General features: G+C 37.6%; 2 protein-coding genes across 21 annotated transcripts in view; one reads left to right on the top strand and one right to left on the bottom strand.

The window, feature by feature from the left end:
* Window positions 1-1,185: 1,185 nt before the first annotated feature.
* ccdc83 (coiled-coil domain containing 83) lies at window positions 1,186-5,850 on the top strand. The gene is made up of 10 exons (XM_059539748.1): window positions 1,186-1,273; window positions 1,390-1,447; window positions 1,531-1,615; window positions 1,683-1,851; window positions 2,573-2,740; window positions 3,110-3,201; window positions 3,282-3,350; window positions 3,435-3,621; window positions 5,039-5,187; window positions 5,586-5,850. Exons 2-10 carry the CDS (start codon window positions 1,395-1,397, stop codon window positions 5,835-5,837), a joined length of 1,224 nt encoding a protein of 407 aa, XP_059395731.1. The 5' UTR covers window positions 1,186-1,273; window positions 1,390-1,394; the 3' UTR covers window positions 5,838-5,850.
* Window positions 5,851-6,104: 254 nt separating this feature from the next.
* Window positions 6,105-20,650, bottom strand: part of LOC132127702 (phosphatidylinositol-binding clathrin assembly protein-like) — a 46,281-nt gene continuing 31,735 nt past the window's right edge. For 5 of the 20 annotated variants that reach the window (XM_059539727.1, XM_059539725.1, XM_059539741.1 and 2 more), the window contains 11 exons: window positions 18,430-18,509; window positions 18,044-18,128; window positions 16,005-16,112; window positions 14,966-15,094; window positions 14,486-14,516; window positions 14,297-14,396; window positions 13,062-13,085; window positions 11,153-11,212; window positions 9,872-9,976; window positions 9,041-9,144; window positions 6,105-7,493 (listed from right to left, as the gene is read on the bottom strand). In XM_059539727.1, coding sequence (XP_059395710.1) covers window positions 9,052-9,144; window positions 9,872-9,976; window positions 11,153-11,212; window positions 13,062-13,085; window positions 14,297-14,396; window positions 14,486-14,516; window positions 14,966-15,094; window positions 16,005-16,112; window positions 18,044-18,128; window positions 18,430-18,509 — 815 coding nt within the window. In that variant the 3' untranslated portion in view covers window positions 6,105-7,493; window positions 9,041-9,051. Of the gene's footprint in view, window positions 7,496-9,040; window positions 9,145-9,871; window positions 9,977-11,152; window positions 11,213-13,061; window positions 13,086-14,296; window positions 14,397-14,485; window positions 14,517-14,965; window positions 15,095-16,004; window positions 16,113-18,043; window positions 18,129-18,429; window positions 18,510-20,650 lie in introns of all 20 variants that reach the window. The other 15 variants (XM_059539734.1, XM_059539736.1, XM_059539726.1 and 12 more) reach the window with 14 other exon arrangements.

Below are 20,650 nucleotides of genomic sequence, written 5' to 3'. Positions count from 1 at the left end.
TGCTGACCAGCTTTTTGAAGATGCTGATTTCGTTTTCCAGCAGGATTTGGCACCTGCCCACACTGCCAAAAGCACCTAAAGTTGGTTAAATGACCATGGTGTTGGTGTGCTTGACTGGCCAGCAAACTCACCAGACCTGAAGCCCATAGATAATCTATGGGGTATTGTCAAGAGGAAAATTAGAAACAAGAGACCAAAAAATGCAGATGAGCTGAAGGCCACTGTCAAAGAAACCTGGGCTTCCGTACTGACTCAGCAGAGACGCAAACTGATCACCTCCATGCCACGCTGAATTGAGGCAGTAATTTATTTATTTAATACATGAGTTTCACAATTTGAGTTGATTTGCTGGAAAAAATGAACTTTTCCACGACATTCTAATTTATTGAAATGCACCTGTATGTGAGCGCCTAATGATAATCATCAGAATATCAGAATGTACTATTTGTTTGCTATATATATATATATATATATATATATATATATATATATATATATATATATATATATATATATATATATATATATAAATATAAATATATAACTAGCATGTGTGTGTGTGTTTGCTTTTATGTATATGACCCAACTATGGAGCTTGTGTCTCTGTCATGGACATTATATTTTAGTGAATTGCTCTGAGCCAATACATATCACATTTTAAGTCTGTATGTCCTGTAAAGAGCACATTTAGGGCTTTTTCAGAGATACCAAATGTTGGATGTTTCACCATGACCACTCTTTCTCCTTTGTCTTTAAATATGGCTGACATTAATTTAGTGATACAATTGTACATCCTTATAGAAAATTACAATATTTTGTAATTATCATTCAAATCTGATTAATTTTCATGAATCAACATACTGTATCGCAGGAAAATGTAATGGGGTTTCAAATCAAAATCATCTTTATACAAAGTTCGTATACATTGATTAAATTGATATGTTTTTTTTTTATTCCAATGTTTTTGACTTTTAATGTCTATTTATGTCACTTTATTTTGGTGTCTACAGAGGACATAGCATATGTACAAAATATAATTTTTCAAAAATAAAATTGTTCAAAAATTTTCTTATGCTCTAAACAATATAATACATCTTTCCTGAGGATATGACATTTTTCATGCCGTTCAGATTCAGAATAAAATGTATGAACGTACGCCCCCTGCTGATCGAGTTCACAGCGGCAGTTAGTTTCCTTAACAACGTGTAAACAAATCCGGGAAATTAAAAGTAAATCACGTTACGTAGAATAAAAAAGAAAACGCAGCTCACAGGTAGGCTTATATTACCCCCACAGATTGTTATCTTAACAAAGTCTCTTTGAAAGTTTAATAAATGCTGTTGTTTTTGTTTGTTTTTCAAATTAAATACGATCATTTCCGGGCATAAGGGAAAATGAGCAAGACATTAGATACAACATCTCTGTCAGAGGCCTTCATACAGTTCCAGTTAGTAACGTTACGGTTCTTAATATTGTCTATCCTCACTGCTTTGTCTATTCTTGTGAGTCTAATGTCTTTATTTCTAATAGAAGTCAAGTTAAAAGGGAAGAGATTCAAGATTTTGAGGAAGAAATATCCCAACTAGAAGATAAGAATAAAAAACTGATAAAGTTGGTAAGTGTCAACGTTATGTTTGGTAGACGATGAGGGAAGAAGACTAAACTCAAACACGTGTCTGCAGCAGGAGCAGCTAAGAGAAGAGCATAAGGGTCATGTGCGTGACCTGCAGAGGAAGATGAAGGAGCAGGAGAGGAACCTGGAGCAAAGGCAGCGAGAAGATGAAGAGCAGGTGGAGTGCACGGCCCGGGAGAATCTGGAGCTAAAACACAAGCAACAGAAAGACCTAGAAGGTACTTGGGTGACAATAGCAAGTAGTTTTGAAGGAATAGTTCGCTCAAAAATGACTCTGTCATCATCACACACTAGTGTTCTAACCTTCTGTTGCAACAAATGGGGACTGAATCTTTCAAGTTTGAAAAATACGCTATATTTAGCATATTCTAAAGTCATATTTCAGGAGTGGGTTCTTGTACTCAGGCAGTGATATTAAAGACCAAATTTAGTACACCTTATCAATAAAATATACTGTGCAGAAGCAGGAAGATACATTTTAACAGCGCTAATTGTCTCATGAACATGCAGTCCTGTACAAAGAAAGAAAAAGAAAGAAGTGGATATGGCACTAGAACAACACCAGGCTGAGAAAATTATCATTTAATTAGAATTTTTATCAGAAATAACCCTTTAGGCATTTTACAATATTCTCACTTATCAAACTTCTAAAAAAAAAAATGCAAAATACCATAAAAGATAAAAGATTAATGAGAGAATCAGATCTTCTTAATAAAACTGGTGGTTAAGTTCATAAAACCGATCTGAATGTTTCATTCAAGAGTTATTAAGCCACAGATTTTCCAGTGAATCAACCACACAAAGCTACAGCTACAGAAAAAATGTAATAGAACCCACAACATGTACTAGTTTTATGGCTATATGTGATACATAAATAATAAAAGTACATTGCTGTATCTTAGTGAACACCTTCAAAAATAGTTTGTGTGGTTTATACAGAACTGCGCTGTAAGCTTGCACAGCTGCAGGTGCAAGTGAAGGAGCTGCAGGAGGAACAGCATGTATGGCTTCAGTATAAGAATGAGGGCGGCATTAAAGACCAGCAAAAGATACAGAAACTGGAAAAAGATATTGCCTTAACACAAAGGACTTTTCAGGAGATATCAGGTGTGTGTTTTCCTCCATCTACTTCACTCTGAACACAAATTCTGATTATGTTTGCATATAAAATACTATACAGTTGTGGTCATAGGTTTATAGTAATCTTGCATAACGCTAATAATAATGTAATGCTTATTTTTTTATTAATCACGACCATAAATATTTTTAACATAATGGATGTTTACATGCAACCTACAGGACAAATGAATATCTGAATTTATAAAAATAAAAATAAATTGAATGACTTCATAAAAATATCAGTTAATATTTTGTCTTATTGACTGTAGGTAAACATCTGCTATGTGAAACAGCTTATTCAATATTATTTGTTTCTTTCTAAAACAAATAACATTTTAATATAAAAAAAAAATCCAGAATATTTTCAGAGATCTCTGGTTGCGGCTATCAATGAAACGGAGCAAAAAGTAGCACAGAGTTTAAAGGATGGAATTAATCTTGCCTTTGAGGTACTGCAAACACCTTATTGTTGTCTGAATTGTGAATATTTTTTGTGTTCTGAGAAACCGAAACGGTTTTTATGTTATAGAGAGCAAAAGAAAACCTTGATGACATGAGTAAACTTGAGATTAAAGAAATGCATTGGCTGAAAAAACAGGTGTGGTCATGTTTTAAGTTCTATTTTACAGGCATCTTATTGTACATGCAAAGATAACACAATGCCGCTAATCGTCCATATCAGATTCCCCTATATAACGAGAAGGTCGCAGTGTTGGAATCCACCGTCCAGAAGTTAGAAGAGGAGATCTTGGATCTTGTTTCCCTCAGCCCAGGCAACGAGTTTCTTGAGCAATCTGCTAGCCTTGGGTCCCATGACACCCACAATATGGACAGGAACATAATGAAAATAAGCCCAGAGGAAACAGTAGGTAATCCAAACATCCCTAATAATAGCAGTGTTCAGTCTAAGAATAAAAAGACTTAACTGAACACATGGTGCTTTAGAATTATTTTGTATTGACATTTTATAACCACAAGATGGCACCATTACAGTAGACATACTGAAACGCTAAAATAGCAGGAGAAACCCCTCACGGTTGCTTGCAGTGTTGCCAAGACCGCTTATTATAAGCGACTCTGGGCTTGTTTTTCTGTAAAGTCGCTTACAAATATTGGTAGTCGCGGGTCGCGTTTTTTTGGGCTTGTTTCTAAAGTGTAGTTGCTTATTTGGGCTTGTTCCCAGCTCCATAATAAGTTATCAAACAGATATTTTCTATATGTTATTTAAACGTAGGAGTTCTATCCTGTTCTCTCTCTCCCTCCCCTTTTCCGATACACACAGGAGACAGCAGAATTGTTTTCCACCCACATCCTGCTTCTTATTGGCTCTAACCCAGATGGCAACGAGTACTAGCCAATCAGAGGCAGAGAGTGCAATCTGTTTTTTTTTCTGGTTAGGAAAAGTCGTCAGTGAGTGACATAAACTTTAAATAAATGCGCGCGAGTTGCGACTGATGGTGACTGACTGGACTGTAGGAGAGTTTTTATTATGCAATAATAAATGAAGAATTTGTGAATTCAGGATGATTTATTTGTGTGTGCAAATTTTAATTATCAGATGTTTACTGTGTATATAATGTACTCGGTACATCGGTCTATATTTGATATCCCATCAGTTTTCTAATGTTAAATAATGTTAAAAGGTGGTTTAACTCCCTCTTGTAACGTGTGTGCAGTTTTGTAAAGCTGCGCAGTTTACCAATCTGTCCACATGAATGCAAATTGACAATCTGTACCCACAGTTTAAAATCCGTCCCCACGGATTGTAAAACCGTGAACACAGTTTATGTATTTTTCTCATCCTGGTGGGGCTCCGTAGAAAAAAATCGCTTGTTTTCACAGGCCTGGTTGCTTATTTGTCTCGCAAGATCTGGCAACACTGGTTGCTTGGCTAGTGCTGGATCCTTAATTCTGTTATTTCTCGATTTAGATAGTTCTCAGTTTGAATTATTAGCAAAATATATGTTCATATTAAGTACATTTAACAAAAAAACATTTATCTCTTCACATTCTGTCAGAATTACATGACTCGCACAAAACTCCCAATTACACAGATTCTACTGAAAATGACTGGATTTTACCTGCAAAAAAAAAAAAAAAAAAAAAAAAAAGCTACGAGATATATATATATATACATTTTTCTTTTCCTAAAAGCCCATAGGAAATACTCTAAACGATAAAACGTAATGGCCTCTTGAGTGCAGCAGTTAACAGCTACACATACTACACTGATGTTGGTCATAAAATACCTGACATTAATCACCCATAATGCATATTCTTTTCCAGAGCTGGTCGACAGAGTCCGGTATCCCCTCCAGCCATTAACAGAAGTCAAAGGGGCTCAACAGAAAAGCAATGTGACCACCTCTGGTAGCACAACAACTTCCACCCCACCTAACTTTAGCGAAATGTTCAGCGATCATACTCATTTCATGGTAAGGATAATACTAGCTGTGTTCACCCCACCTAGTCACATTACAGATGAAGATGGCATCAATAAACAATCATTAATTTTTGATTAGCATCGAATTCATGACAAAATGACACGCCACCTCAGAAGAGCCCTCTGTGCTTATGTTTGAGATATTATCAGGCAAAGTACCCAGAAAGGATCTCTGCCAAAGGCAGCAAATCTTGAAAAGGCTCTCTCAGTGGCACATAAGCAAGATAAGGTCTGTGTAAAAAGAGCATTTGTGATTTTCGCACTGACTTTTCCAGGCATCATGGGCTAGAATATAGATGAAACGAGCATGGATGGGGAACAGTCACTACCCTTGTTAGTGAAGCCAAACTGGAAGCCATTTTAACGTGCCTTGTTTGTGTTTGTGTGAAGGGGCCGACGCATCTGGGCTCGCTGGAGCAGAAGTTGCTGTGGGTGAGAGGTAAAGCATACCCCCTGCACCCACTGCCAAATGACCCGGCGGATATGGGCGAGGAGATGACCTTTGACCTGCTACAAACTGAAAGGTGGCCAGTTACAACAAATATCATCCATAGAAACTTTAAACAGTCAAGTTCACAGTCTGGAGAAGCTGATGAATCTCTAAACAACACCTGTGAAATTCAGCAGTTGGATAAAAATTGAATTCTAATTGGCAAATAACTCCTATACACTCAAATAATAATAATTTATACTGTATGTATAATTCTGTAAACGACAACTGTGAAATTCAGCAGCTGTTTGCTAATAATTTAAACAGGAATGGCAAACTCTTTATGCACTCCCAACTATACAAATAAATAATTTATAAAATACGTAATACATAAAAATACGTAATACTTTGTATGTATGTGATATAAATATGATTATACACACACAAACACAACACATAATTAACAAACACACAATTAGTTCTGTGGAAGCTGCACTTTATTTGAAAATCACCCAAATTCTGCTTCTTTTTTTTTTTGTCATATAAACAAAATATAATCTGCAGGGATGATGCAGTAAATATGATAAACCAATGGACAGAATCGCCCTCATATTTGGACCACCTTTTGTGTACTTCCCTATTGGACAGGGCCTGTTTTATGTACACGGGGCACTGATCAACAGCGCCCCATTTCGTCCCTCCACTGGACCTACAGCTAGACACTACTGACCCCATCCCGATACAGACGGCAACCTGCATTTCTCGCTCACATTCACACACTTGCATCCACAAACACACACACATAACTATTCTCCTTCTAGATGGACCGAAAATGAAGGCAACTCTGCACATTCAGGTTGAAAAGGCAGCCATATAATGCTCAAATGTAAAATAATGACATGCGAAGCAGAAAGCAATACAGATCTTCCCCAAATGCAATGTCGCTGAATCACAAATGTAGTGCTTTGCTAAATGCTCCCTCAGGAAAACCCATCCACCTCCCTGGGGCACAGAACTGACCATGTGGCATAATGATTTGTATATTTGATCCTATGCGAGTACGAATGGAGGGCCGTGAGCGTTTGAGCTACAAAGAAATTGCACTAGACATAAAACTGCTTCTGAGAATACTTAGTGCTGTATCAGTCAGTTTATAGGTGTCCATTTTCCCCCATTTTTATATTATGTCTTTTTTCATAATTCAGTCACTCAAAATCCGAATTATACAACCAATCATACCCATATGAACGCATAATTCAAAAGAGTTCAAAAAAAAAAAAAAAAAAGATTATTCATTTCTTTCATGTCCTCAGTGGGCAAATCATAAATAAATACAAGATGATACACAAGGAATGTCTACTGCAAACGTCATAACATAAAGTAGAAATCATAGTAGAAACCGATGTTAGAATTTCTAATTGGTGATGGTTAAATCAGGTAATGCTTTGATTGGTGATCGGATAAAGACAGAACTCCACCCAAATCCCTCCTTGATCCATCTTTTTGCATTCCATGGAAAAAAGTGAGGCCGTGTTTGCGTGAAAACCCCCCACATTCTGGCACTCACGCTCTCTCAACACCCATGTGTTTCGTTATAGACGGTACAATAACTTTTATCGCGACAAATTACAAAATGAGCGCGGTGTCCTCCATCTCTGGGCAACAGAGTCTTAGCCCTCCCAACCCCACCTATCATATCCCATAAAGCCCCTCCCACCCCTCCCGCTGATTCCTACACAGGTTTGTACTGGGGCGGAACTTTCTGTGAAGAGTCGAATAGCCAACTGGAGAGAGATAAAAGGTTTGAGATTTGCTGTGTAATTCATTCTTGGGAAGTGTCGACCCTCCTTCACCTACATGAACTGCATCTGGAATTAGAGAAATGCACATTTACTAGTACAGCCAAGCTGCATATTTTAGAACATTTTTATATTATCTGACAGATTGTGATGAATGTACACATTATTATATTTTATACCAAGTCCAGAACAGCCAGTTTGAATGTTTTTTTTGGATGATTGACTGTCCATCGTAATTGTATGTAATGTCACTAAATGAACTGAATATGCAAATGTTTCCAGTAAAGCAGCCAATAAATGATGAGATGAGTTTATGAAGCTGCAACTCAGGATAACCTACTATGAAAAGGATTAAAACTTAAAGGGGTCATATGATGCTGCTAAAAAGAACATTATTTGGTTTAACATAGTGATGCCCTGTCCGGCCGGAGCAACGAGACATGAACATAAAACCCATTTTAAACGTGATATAAACATGATTTCTAGTTGTGTCCTCTTTTTGAAGGCCAAACATAGTAGTTTTCACTCTCTCAACGAAACAGCTTCACACACCGCGGCCTCGAGTAAGTGGAGGCCGGCTTGAGAACGGCGTGGCCAGAGGATTCTAAGAAGGAGCATCCATTGGGCTTGCGGCAACCAAATGTGACAACCCCAGGATGGACCACGCTTCATCCACGGTGAAAGCCGATCTGGCGACCCGCAGTGCAAAGTTAATGTATTTCCTCAGCGACCAGCACGGATCAGCTCCAGGCATGACGAAGCGGATATCGCCCCCTTTTGGAAGGCCAAACAAAGTAGTTTCGCTTTCACAGTGAAACACACAGTGTCTATACGACATGGTGGCGGTAACAACACTACAACGAATATAAAAAGGTACGCCTTCTTTCTTTGCGTGAATATCTGAGCAGCATTATGCAAATATTCCCACATAATGACGTGAGGGCGTTAGAATGAGCAGTTTCAGGAAGGTGTGGACGAGTCTCAACTTTTATAAAGAATATCTCTTTTGATTTGTGAAGTCTTTGCAACTTTACAGATCTTCTTTATGCCCCAGGAGCTCCAAAGAGAAAGGAAAAATGTTACATTTAAAGGGGTCATGTCACATCTTCCCCAAAGTTTTATTTTTACAAAAACCTTTACTAATAATTAGAAATAATGTGTGTACTATACAGACTTTTTTAAACCACTGATGCTCACAGATGGGTCACTGATTCACAGTTGGAAAAGATACTGGAGGCCACAACAACACTAGACACTTGTGTTATGAGGTTAAGAGATACTCTGGTTTAAAAACGTGTTAAGACATTTTTTCAAGAAAGCTCTGTTGCTACTTCCCTTACATGGCGAATTCAAAAGATTTGATTCCACATGATATGACCCCTTTAAATCACAAGGGAAACAGAACAAAATCATGCATGATTGGTTAATGAACTTCAAGAGATTGGCTCTACTGAAGCTGAAAGGTTACAAATCACATTATACTGATGTATATAGAAAACATTAGTATTGCAGCACATGGAGAAAAACAGGGTAAGAGTTTTTGCAATAGAAACACAAACTATTATATAAAGCAAGAAGCTCCTGTCGATCAATCACACACACCAGACATGCTGTACCTAAAGACGCTCTAAAGGAAATCCTTCAGAGACAGCTGTGCAAAAGGGTCCTGTCCTGGAGCTCTGAGAGGACTTGAACTGGAAGGACTAGAGGCTGTAGAGAGCTAGTTCAGAAAGAACGAGAGAGTTTGAAGGGGTCCGAGGACAGCCAGGAAACACTCAGACACACACACACACACACACACACACACACGAGAGGACAATTCAGAGCCAGACAGGCTAGAGAATAACAAAGAGGTTCATGAAAAAGAGAACCACTGAAGTCCTCCTCGTTCTGCAAGGCTGCGGGATGTTACCGATTTCCTGCGCTAATACAACTGCACAAATGAAGCAGGGGTGGCGTGGGGCACAATATGTATTTCGAACTGAGAATTTGGTGCGGTGTGGAATACATATCCATCCCCAGAGATGTGTGAAGGCCACAATGCTAGCTTTTATATTCAGAATTGCGCTGCGATGGAATATGAAGGTGAACTAACTAGAGCGCATTCTGAATGGTGCCACTTCTAGAATAGAGCGTGATCAGTCAGGGTTGAGTGGATGGCTCTGTTACAAGAAGAATCGTGGGGAGGGATCAATGCAAATACATTTATCAAAAAGCAGAGACCAATGGATGCTGCTGTGCTCTGAAAAGGACTAATCTGATTGGATTAAGGTGTGGTCACATTAGCTAAATTTTGCCAACTAAAAAGACTGTCGGTCAATGCAAAATGATTAAAATGGCTAGATTTATTCTGCGACATTCACTAAATGTGACCAGACCTTAAGGCTTCTAAATTTGATTGTTTAAGGGTCATTTGATTTGTAACCTCATTGTGTGTGAGATCATACCTGTGCCCCTGAGACTGGGCCAAAGGGATTGGCTGGCCGCATCACAGGCTGAGTGTACATCATGGTGGGCTGGGTCACCATAGTCATGGAGCCCATTTGAGGGGGCTAGAAAGGAATAAAACCAAAGTTAAAGGAATAAAGAACCAAGTGATGCGTGTCATGGCTGTTTGGGACATAGCGTTTCTATCTGGAACTTTAAATTCCAATGGCTTACAAAGTTCCTCTGTTGACATCATATTTTGTTTGACATTACTGAAACTCAGCAAAGAGAGTTATGTGAGCCAGTCTGAACCCACTGTTCTCGTCAGATCTGACTGGAGTTACTGTTTAACTTCACCTGAGCTATATGATTTGCAGCAGACAGAAACTTCCTCTTGTTTTTGGAGCAACTCATTTTTTAAAAAGTTCTAACTCTTAAAAAAAAAAAAAAGATGAGGTACATTTAAGGATTGGACTGGAGGATCCAAATGGATGAGTCATAATAGCAGTTATGTAAGTGCGGATGCTGTTATTGAAAAGAGTCATTTACAGAGCGCCATCCTCTCTTTAAGCCATTAACCACTGCCTGCGCTGACTTTACCTGTATGGCTTACTCAACCTCTATTACTGGGTTCTGTTGAGCATACTGTGAATCTATAAAGATGGCTAAAGGAGCTAAGGAAAGACTATTTTGATTATAGATAGAATGCTTATGTGCCACTAAATACATAAAAAAATTATAAATTCAAAGTATTACAATATTAAAGTTTCCATTTATAAATTTAGGTCCAACTTTATATTAACTTGCCTTAACAACTATGTACTTGCATTTAAATGAATCAGTTGGTACAATTCATATTGTACTTACATTCAGGTATTTTTAAAATATAATTATATATATATATATAATTTACAATAATAATAATAATAATAACACTAATATAACAATTAAAACAGTTTGTTTGATTAAAAATCGAATTACTACTAATATATAACTAAATAACACTAATTAATATAATCAAGAACATGCACTACCTGATGCCCATTTTTTTTCTTAAAGCTAAGGGCTCATGGAGGATAAATCAATGTAGTAATTCCTTGATGAATAAAAAAAAAAAATTCTCTAATGTTGCCCTAAGCTCAATGAAGAGGTGCTTCGCACCTTTCAATGTTCCGCACACCCACACTGCTCCAGTGGGGACTGACAGCATGACTGCAGTCTCTGAATATACAGTTGTTGAAAAGCTAATACTTCTGAAACTAATTGAGTGAGTAATGCACAAATCCCCAGTTTGTACTTACCATTGCGTATCCCATCATTCCTGTGGGTGTCGTGGCAGGGAAGGCCATGACAGAAGGAGCCTAGGAGGACATGTTTCTGCATTAGTACAGAAATACCACAGGTAAAACGTCAGCTTTTTTAAGCATGAAAGGATGATTCTTCTGAACACCTTAAGTGAGAAATTTCCACTCGAGCAGCCACGAGATCACAACTATCCCAAACACGCCATCTCAGTTTACACGTTTGCACACAGTGAACAAAGGCAACTTTGTGGAACGCTTTTTTTTAATTAATTTGCTAAAAGATACTGGAGTCTTTTAGTATTTTCTCTTCACGGAGAGCCGCTCACATCTGGGAAACATTAGAGATGTCTTTACACACTCCAACCAGAGCATCAAAACAGGAATATAGGCAAGGAGATAAAGAGGAAGAGAGAAAGAAAGTGCGTGTGTGTGTGTGTCTCCTCTTTGAAGGCAGAGTGATTAGTTGCAGGTGCAGGGCTCTGGTTGAAGAGAGAGGCTCTTTGTGAAGGAGCTGTGAGATTCTCAATGAGGCCTTCGGTAGCCACAGACACACTTTTATTTCCACTTGTGCACCATTGAAATGTTGTTTCACAGACTCTGAATGGCCTCCTAAATTCAACAGAGTGACTGTGACCAAACGACCAATAAATTGGTAAAATAAACATTTTTATAGAACATGAACTGAGGGCATTTACCCATGAACTATGACAAGTTTGATGTCACAACACTCCTTGTTGTGCTGGTACATAGGCTGTAACTGTGATTGATACAAGTAATATGATTTTTAATTGTTTAAATAAATGTTCTTTTGAAAATTCATCAAGAAATTCCGAAAAAAGATTAGATGAAATTAAAATGAAATTGTTTTCAATATTAATAACGATAAGAAAAGTTTAAGCAGCAAATCAGCATATTAGAATGATTTCTAAAGTATCAAGTAACACAGAGGACTAGAGTAATGATGCTGACAATTCAGCTTTGAAATCACAGCAGAAAATAATAATTTTAAAATTTGTAATATTTCATAAAATTAATGGTTTTACTATATTATGACCAAAAATATACAGCCTTGGTGAGCATAAGTGACATTTCAAAAACAATCCTTAACTTTTGAACAATAAAAAAACATTTTGACATAAAATGGTATAAGAGCTCTGAACTGTTTGTCCTATTTGGAGCCATAATTATCAATTTTATAAAAATAGAATTCAATTTACAGCCTAATATAAAACACAACCTTATGTGTTTTTCTGAGTACATCCCACTAAATCAGAAACAGGCTGCAATGAATCTCAAGATGATGGAAGATAAATGTGTTTGCAGACTTTGAGGAATCTCATTAAGATACAAAAGGTACTTTGTAAACTTCTAGCTAGAGTAAGCAAACAGCTCAGTCGTACAGTAATCTTCGGAGAAATGGCACCTACAGAAACGTTTGACAAGCACAAACAACTCTGCAGGAGTAAATATGATTAAACCATGCTGATGTACCAATCAATCCAGCTCAGCATATCCTGTTCAAGAAAGAAACAACTCTCTAGTGGAAGTGTTTCCATCAGAATGTTTACCAAGGCATGACTCGAACAGTTTGATTACCTACTTTATTGGACTTTGCACATTGTCTGGGAAACCCTCCGCTGGAAACACTAGCCCATTGATTCACGCCAAAATGACTACAGTTGTTTGCTGATGGCGATAAACAAATGAAACCGATGAGAGGAAAGGGTAGAGGAGGAACAGAGCTGTCAGCCATGCCAAGATAACATCTGGTTAGATCAGCTCATGGGCTTCAGTGTAATTTTGGTCACTCACACATACAGGTCATAAACTGTGACCAAGTCAAAGGCAGTGGGGTTAATAATCTCATGCGTTTCAGAGAATGGTTCAACTCAATGTTTTGACTTACGTATTGTGGGAAAAGCATGCCATTCTGTTTATCCCGTCGGACGAGAATGGTTACACAATGCAACAAACACAATTAGAGGGCATACAACACAATAACATCTCACATTGTGAGCTCACACAAACACATTGTAAACAAAGACAAGACAGAATACATTCCAGCTGTTTTTCAGAGTGGATTACAGCTCTACTCCAAATGCTAGTGTGCTGCCTACCTAGGCAACGTTTTAAGGCAGCAAATCAAGTTGCTTGGTAAAATACCTAATTTTGGTCAAAATAACAGCAGGATCGTATGTATTCAAGTACATAAGAAATAAGTAGTAAATAAAACAAATTCAGTTATAACAAATATAATTCTATAAAAATATTTCCTAGGTAAATAAATACTTAAATACAGAATTGAGGGAAATGTGTAGTAATAAATAATTATTCAGTCCTGAAAAGTATTTTATTAAAACACTGAATATATAAAGAAAATCCCATTATACACTAATAATAATAATAATAATAATAAATTAATAGCATTTAATTTTAGTCCTAAAACACATCACTAGAAAATTGTTCTAATTAAATGTACTATTTCATCCAAAATTTGTGTAAAGTATAAAGTTGTTAGCTTAGCCACATGCTAACTCCAAAGTATAATGGAACCAACTTCCAATTTGGAAAAAAGTGCAACAGAACGCCTCTTGAAGTTGTACTTCCAACTCAGAAATTGTCAAACGATGTCACAAGAGCATACCAGCACCAACGGAGATGTTCCCGCTTAATGATAAACACAGATAAAGATGTGAATGGAACGCATTCAATGACTCAAAGTTCCAACATCACTTGATAATAAAGCAGGTTAAACAAATGTTTGCAGAGACAGGAGTGTAAACCATGCTAAACTATCCTCTCTATTGATAACTGTACATATTCAAAACAAATGTTAGCATTTTGCTAGCCATTTGTGTCTGTATACATCGTCCAAGCATTGGGATGCTACATTGGACACATGAAATGGAGTTTTTGCTAATGTACAGCCTTTCAATTTAGTCACTTATGATGCAGTTTAGAAGGTAGCTGCCCATCTAGACAGCAGACAGTAAGGCAGCTCATTAGGGTTAGGAACAGAGCCCATGTTTCAGAATCAGTGGAGGAACTCCAGCTATTGTCTGTCTATTGGTTTTTGACAGTTGTTTCTAGCACAAGTCTTGTTTCATTTGAGTCAGAGAAAGCACATATTGTTGTCCTCACCATGGTGGCAGGGTTCCATGTTGTGGTCGGAGCCATCTTTGGTTGCCAGTTGGTTCCTCCAGTCAACTTCTTCTCACCGGGTTGACTCCAATGAATGTCACTGAGGAGAAATAGAAGAAACAACCACGATCAAGTAGAGTTTGAAGAGAACTATGAATTTGGATTGAGATGAGTGGCAAATATTCATACTTCTTTGCTGTTCCATTTCCAATACCGAGATCTGGAAGAAAGAGAAAACCAGTGAGGACTATGCCAGCCATTGTGAAATGCTAAATTCATTTTTACAGGATCCTAAATCAATAAATAAAATCTAAAATTCTAAATTATTAATACCAGAATACAGAGTAGGGCTGCACAATTTGGAAAAATAAAATGTTTTCATCAAAAAAAAAAGTCTGATTGTGAACATGCTTTGTTGCAGGGCAGCATAATGTGATATATTCTCAATATTTAATTCTCAAATGCATTTCATAAGCAACCTATATTTGTAGCACATGAAGAGATGAGTTTGTGAATATATTAACTTAAATCACAGCCTTTATGATTCAATAAATCACACCAAGCCATTTCACAACTTCAGTGTTTTTTTTTGTTTTGTTTTTTTCAATTGATCGTGTAGCTCTAATACAGAATATTGTTTGTATGATATAACAAGAACAGAACACTTACTTCCCACAAGGTTGGCGAGGGAGGAATCCAAGTCATCGGAAACCAGTTTGCCTGGCTGTTGGGCACTGGGCGTCAGGCCCTGGTTGGGAGAGGCCACTGTGGGTTTCAGGATGCCACCTAAAATATCATCTTAAACAAACAGAGAGGAGAGGGAATGGGAGAGGGATACAAGACATGGACAACACACACAAACAGAAAGAGCGCAATTAGGTTGGGTGGAGCAAGAGGCAACCATCCTCAAAGCAAATGCTGAAGGACCGAAAGTGAAAGATCAACCCAACTCACCCAGACATGCAGTGCCATGCAAAGTCAGCGGCCCAACCAGATCAAACCACACAGTGAGAAGAGAGAAAGAGGACAGAATGAGGAACATCTCAAAACACAACTGCACAACTTATGGTGGTCATACATGATATGGGCTCACATTTAAAAATGCTTACAAATTAAAGTCAACTTCTGTTATGTACTAATACATTTACATGTTATTAAAATGTATCCATTTTTCCAACAACAAAATTTTTTTAGTGATGTTTTAGAGGCTAATTTGCCCCCTCTATTGGAATAATATGCATAATGAGACCAAGAATATGTAGTGAATTTTCAATTTAGCATTAATTTCTTTAATTGTGTTGAAAGCTGGATCCAAACCTGGGTCGTCCATGGCTCAATAATTTAGAGCACTAACCCTTATGCCACATCTCCAACATAAGACACACTGATTTCAAACCAATCTTGGGTTTTAAATTAGATCCAATGAAACCAAGAATCGAGCAAATTAATGCTTCAAGATTTAAAGAGAAACCTGAGGTGTGATTTGTGTTTAAAAAGCAAGTTCTAAACATGCAGTACATTATGATTCCTTTTCTTATAAAACAGTTTAACCATTTTAACACATGCTAGTTTCACTGTCAGCTTAAGCATGGTCCAATGAACTACTCCACAAACAACATGGACCTTCAGCAGTGAGATGGATGTGAAGCATCATGTGTGGAGAAAAGCAGTGAGTGAATTACAGCAACTAGGTTAACTTCTCTCTTACCAGCCGAGTCTGTGTTGTGGGCGGCCGACTTATTGCCGAATACGGAGTCAAAGTCAACATTAAGGCCTGTCGAACTGGGAGGCTGGGCGGCGGGAGGTGCAGCGAACCCTGTTGAAGGAAATAAGGTCAGACCTAAAAAAAAAACTGGTTCACCTACACATGTTTGAGGAACACCAGAGAACAGCGATTTTAAAACAGTGGTTAATGTTTTCTTCCAGTTCATGTGTGATGCATAATTGCCATCATTAATTTAAATGGATCAATTCAAAAATGTTTGACTGGGTTAACCAACTGACTCATACTTCCCACAACATGTTTGTAGTTACAAATACAGCCATGCAAGTTCAACAAACAACAGGTTTTCCCATACATTCATTAGTTTGTGGCGGCCCGCCGCAATATCAACGCTGACCGCCACGGATTGATTCAGATTTTTAAACTATTTAATATGGGTACAATTGTATTTTATTGTAGAGCTGCGCGCTGCTTGCTCCCTCCCTCTCACAAACTGACAACGGAGGCACGCACGACTAGCCCCTCCTCTTCGAACACGATCTGAATCAAAACATGAGCATGCGTTAGTTAGAGGACGGATTGTTGCCGGTGCTTGATGCTTATTCCCTCAGCGAAGATTCCAGAATCAATCCGGAGTTGAATGGTTAGTAACGAACACTGTTGCTCAACATAACTCTGAGAAGTTAGTCTATGTTAAGCGCTGTCGCGTTTCCATTACAGATTCGTGCAAAACTTTTGTGTTTTTTTCTAAATATCGATAAACAACTATTGTGAAATGACGGCGTTTCCATTAACCGATGTTATGCAACTAAAACGTCATTTTTTTCCTCTCGCGATCAGCGATTCTAAAAGACATGGCAACGGACGTTAGTAGGTTTATATATATCACAGCCACCAGACTAGACATTATATTATTATTATCTCCAGGTTCAGGTCGGTCTGTGTTGCTTTTTGTCCACCTCAATCTCCAGGTTTGTATGTGTGTGTGTGTGTGTGTGTCCACCTCCAGGTCCAGTTTGGTGTTAGTGTGTGTGTGAGTCTTTTTGAATGTTTGCGTGTGTGAGCCTGTGTTTGAGTGTGTCAGTAAGTTTGTGAGTTTGAGTGTGTGTGTGTGTCCATCTCCAGGTCCAGGTTTGTGTGTGTGTGAGCAAAATTTGCAACAAGAAGTCTGTGGAGCAGGCATAGCATAGAAAGTGTAGCAATGGCATAGCAATGTCTTTAAAGGGATAGTTCACCCAAAAATGAAAATTTTATCGTCGTTTACTCACCCTCAAGTTGTTCCAAACCTGTATGAGTTTCTTTGTTCTGCTGAACACAAAGGAAGATATTTGGAAGAATGTTTGTAACCAAACAGATCTCGGTCCCCATTGACTACCATAGTATATATTTTTTCCTACTATGGAAGTCAATGGGGGCCGAGATCTGTCTGATTCTGTCATTCTTCCAAATATCTTCCACAGGTTTGGAACAACTTGAGGGTAAGTAAACGATGATAGAATTTTCATTTTTGGGTGAACTATTCCTTTAAGGTATCTGACACTAAGTGTTGGCAATGGAAATGTGTACTTGTCACTAAAAATATATGATATATATGATATATATATTTATTTAACTTAACCCTGGCAACAAAATGAAATTAAAATTAATTAGTTAAATATAAATAAAAATAATTTAAAAAAAGGACAAGAGCAAATCAAATTCCTGAAACGGAGTAAAATTAGAACGAAGACTGAAAGGTGAATAATGCAAAAAAAAAAAAAATATAGAATTTCAAAAAAATGTATATTTCATAATTAATTGTGCTGAAGTAAATTATTAAATTGACAACACTATTTTAAAAGAAAATTAACAATGAAAGCTGAAAACACAGGTTTCAAACTTAAACAGAGCCAAATGTCTGAATTGACTTATTTGAGAAACCTGCTCCTACTAGCCAAACAAAAGTGCACCTGTGAAGGGAAAGAAAGGGGAAGACAGCTGAAGGACACAAAAAGAAAGAGACAATCTGGAGGGATGGCACCTACCTCCGAATAGTCCAGCTACAGCGGAGGGCTCAGAGTGGAAGAGAGGAGTGTTAGGGTAGGCAGCCGGAGAACAGAACGAGTCTGACAGACCAAGAAACAAAAGAACAGGAACCAGAAACAAGAAAATTAGTGAAGAAAGACCAAAGTTGGGTGGTTTTTAGCTATGTGTGTTGGGGGGGGGGGGTATAAACCCTAATTGGGGGAGTATATATGGACTGCACACACTATGTTAAAGTAAGTCAAGAGGGTTGAATTAAAACAAAATAAATTTAAAACGAATAAAGGTACTAAGAGTAATTTGGGGTGAAAAGGGGAAACCACGGGGTAACGCTATTATGTTTCCTCAGGTCAGAAAACATATGTCGCACTTGGACTTCTGTATCTGAGAGGAAGCAGCCCATCCGAGCAGAGGGCTCGACGGGTGATGCAACGGAACAGCTCGAATCAATAAATGGATTGTAATTATCTGGAGAACCAAGAAATGACATTGAAATTTGGGAAAAACTTAAACTTATCACTCTAAGGATGGGAAAACTAACAGAAAAAAAAGATAAAAAGCAAAATCCAAGAAAGGCAGCAAAGCACAACCAAGCATATTTTTGAGTAAGGTGGTCCAGAGACCATCGTTTATTGTAGGTAAAAAGGACCACCAAACTCAAATAGGGTACATGTATTTTTAAGCAGTTAATCTGTACTTTATAACAGCCAATCTTTTTCACTCTTGATCACACTCGTGTATTGATATTAGACCAGCATTACATAAAAGCCAACTCACCATAATACAGCTGTACAAACAAAAACACTCTTTACAGTAGCAAACCATCTGTCCGTCACTCTCTCAAATATGTTATTGTTCGCTCTGAGAATATAATAAATAAAGTCCATAGTGTCGAACAAACTCACAGAATCTAGACTTACTTAACTGATTTTACCCAATCATAGAAAGGCACACACATAAACAGTGTTTCAAAACCTAGGTTGTGTTCAGAATAGCATACTACCACACTTTTTACATTTATATGGCACAGTATATCAATTTCCAGGATCACTGTATCCCAACAATAAATTGCGCTCAACCTGACCTTGTGTTTCCAATGTGACAAAAGAATAGGAAGAAATCATTTTTGATGAAACTGCCACAATTAGATTTTTTCTAGACTCATGATCAGATTTGTTCAAAGTTTGTTTAGTTATTTAAATTACAGATACCTTTAAAAAAAAAACAAATCCCAATAATCAAGCGGTTCAGATTCAAAAATGCAAGCAATTTGTCTTAAAGCATGTAATAAATATAATTAGTACTTAGAAAGTACATGTTAATGCCTTAAATGTTTAAGTAGGCAGCTTACTAGGTTTTGAGTACACAGTCGGTATGAACTTGAGACACACGTATCTGATACCTTAAAGGCACAATATGTGATTTTTCTGCTTTAAAAATAGCAGAAATCACTATATCTGTTATATATCTTTTTTTTAGTTGTGTACTTACATTATCCCAACAGTTTCCACAAACTTTCAAATTCGGAGAAAATTATAGTTTAATTAGAAGACACGGCACGTTTCTTTATTTCCGTTTTGTCGCCCGTCATATATATGGCGTCATATAACCTTTGATCCCTCTAGTTTATCTAACTTCCTGCGGAACCTGGCGGAAAGCCAAATACAAAGGTGAACAGAAGCAAAGAAGAGACGAAAAAGAAAAAGTAGTAGCTAGCCTTGATCGAGACAATTATATTTTATATTTATATTAGTATTTATACCTCAATCAATAACTTAGTTATGGATCATGATTATGCTTTGCCTGCACGTTCTGTGAAGCGCAAACGTACGGGTGAAATAAATGACCCGAGAAGGTTTTGGGACAAGAGAAGAAACAAGACACGGGTAAATATTGGAGCTGCATTTCCAAGATGGAGAGAGCTTCGTGACAAGCTGAAACTACAGAGAGATGCTTGCATTCTAATAAACGGGTATGCATCCATTCAGCTAACTGTATCGATCCGTATATTTTGTGAAACGATGTCTTGTGTAAAACGCAGACGGACTAGCTCTCATGTATAGTATAATGTAAATCCACATTTGTTCTATATCTAGCTGGATAAAGTAGCTTCAAATGCAGGTCACTATCTTGTTCGATATCATAGTATAAACGTAATTATAATTATTAACGAAAGGCGACCGTGTTTTTTAACATATATAACTACTAGCTAGATGGAATATTGATTTGATAGGGGTCTGATAATTCATATATCTCTCCGTTCGAAAAGACGTGATTGTCAAAATACTAAGTTAGAATGAGTGCAGAATGTGGGGAGCGACAGAGCGCATGTTCCAATGAACAACAACTCCCATGAGCCCACGCTCTTTCCCGACGTCATCAAAGTACGTCTTATGTTATTATTTTGATTGAGTGACCCCTGGTGGCCAAAAATCCCATACTGTACGTTTAAGGGTAACTAGGGTCTCGCCCCTTTCTGCCCAGTGGGTCTTCGTAAACTTGATGCGGTGGAGCATTCAGGACAAAAAATGAGAGTGGAGGGAAAACAGACCGGTACGCAGCAGGCGAAAGAAAGCAAACAGCACACTACATTAGAGAATAGAACAGCT

The sequence above is a fragment of the Carassius carassius genome, chromosome 45 (genome assembly GCF_963082965.1).
Source record: "Carassius carassius chromosome 45, fCarCar2.1, whole genome shotgun sequence".
Classification (NCBI taxonomy): Eukaryota; Metazoa; Chordata; class Actinopteri; order Cypriniformes; family Cyprinidae; genus Carassius; species Carassius carassius.
The sequence above is the reverse complement of the archived record's forward strand: the minus strand, read 5'-3'. Positions and strand labels throughout refer to the sequence as shown.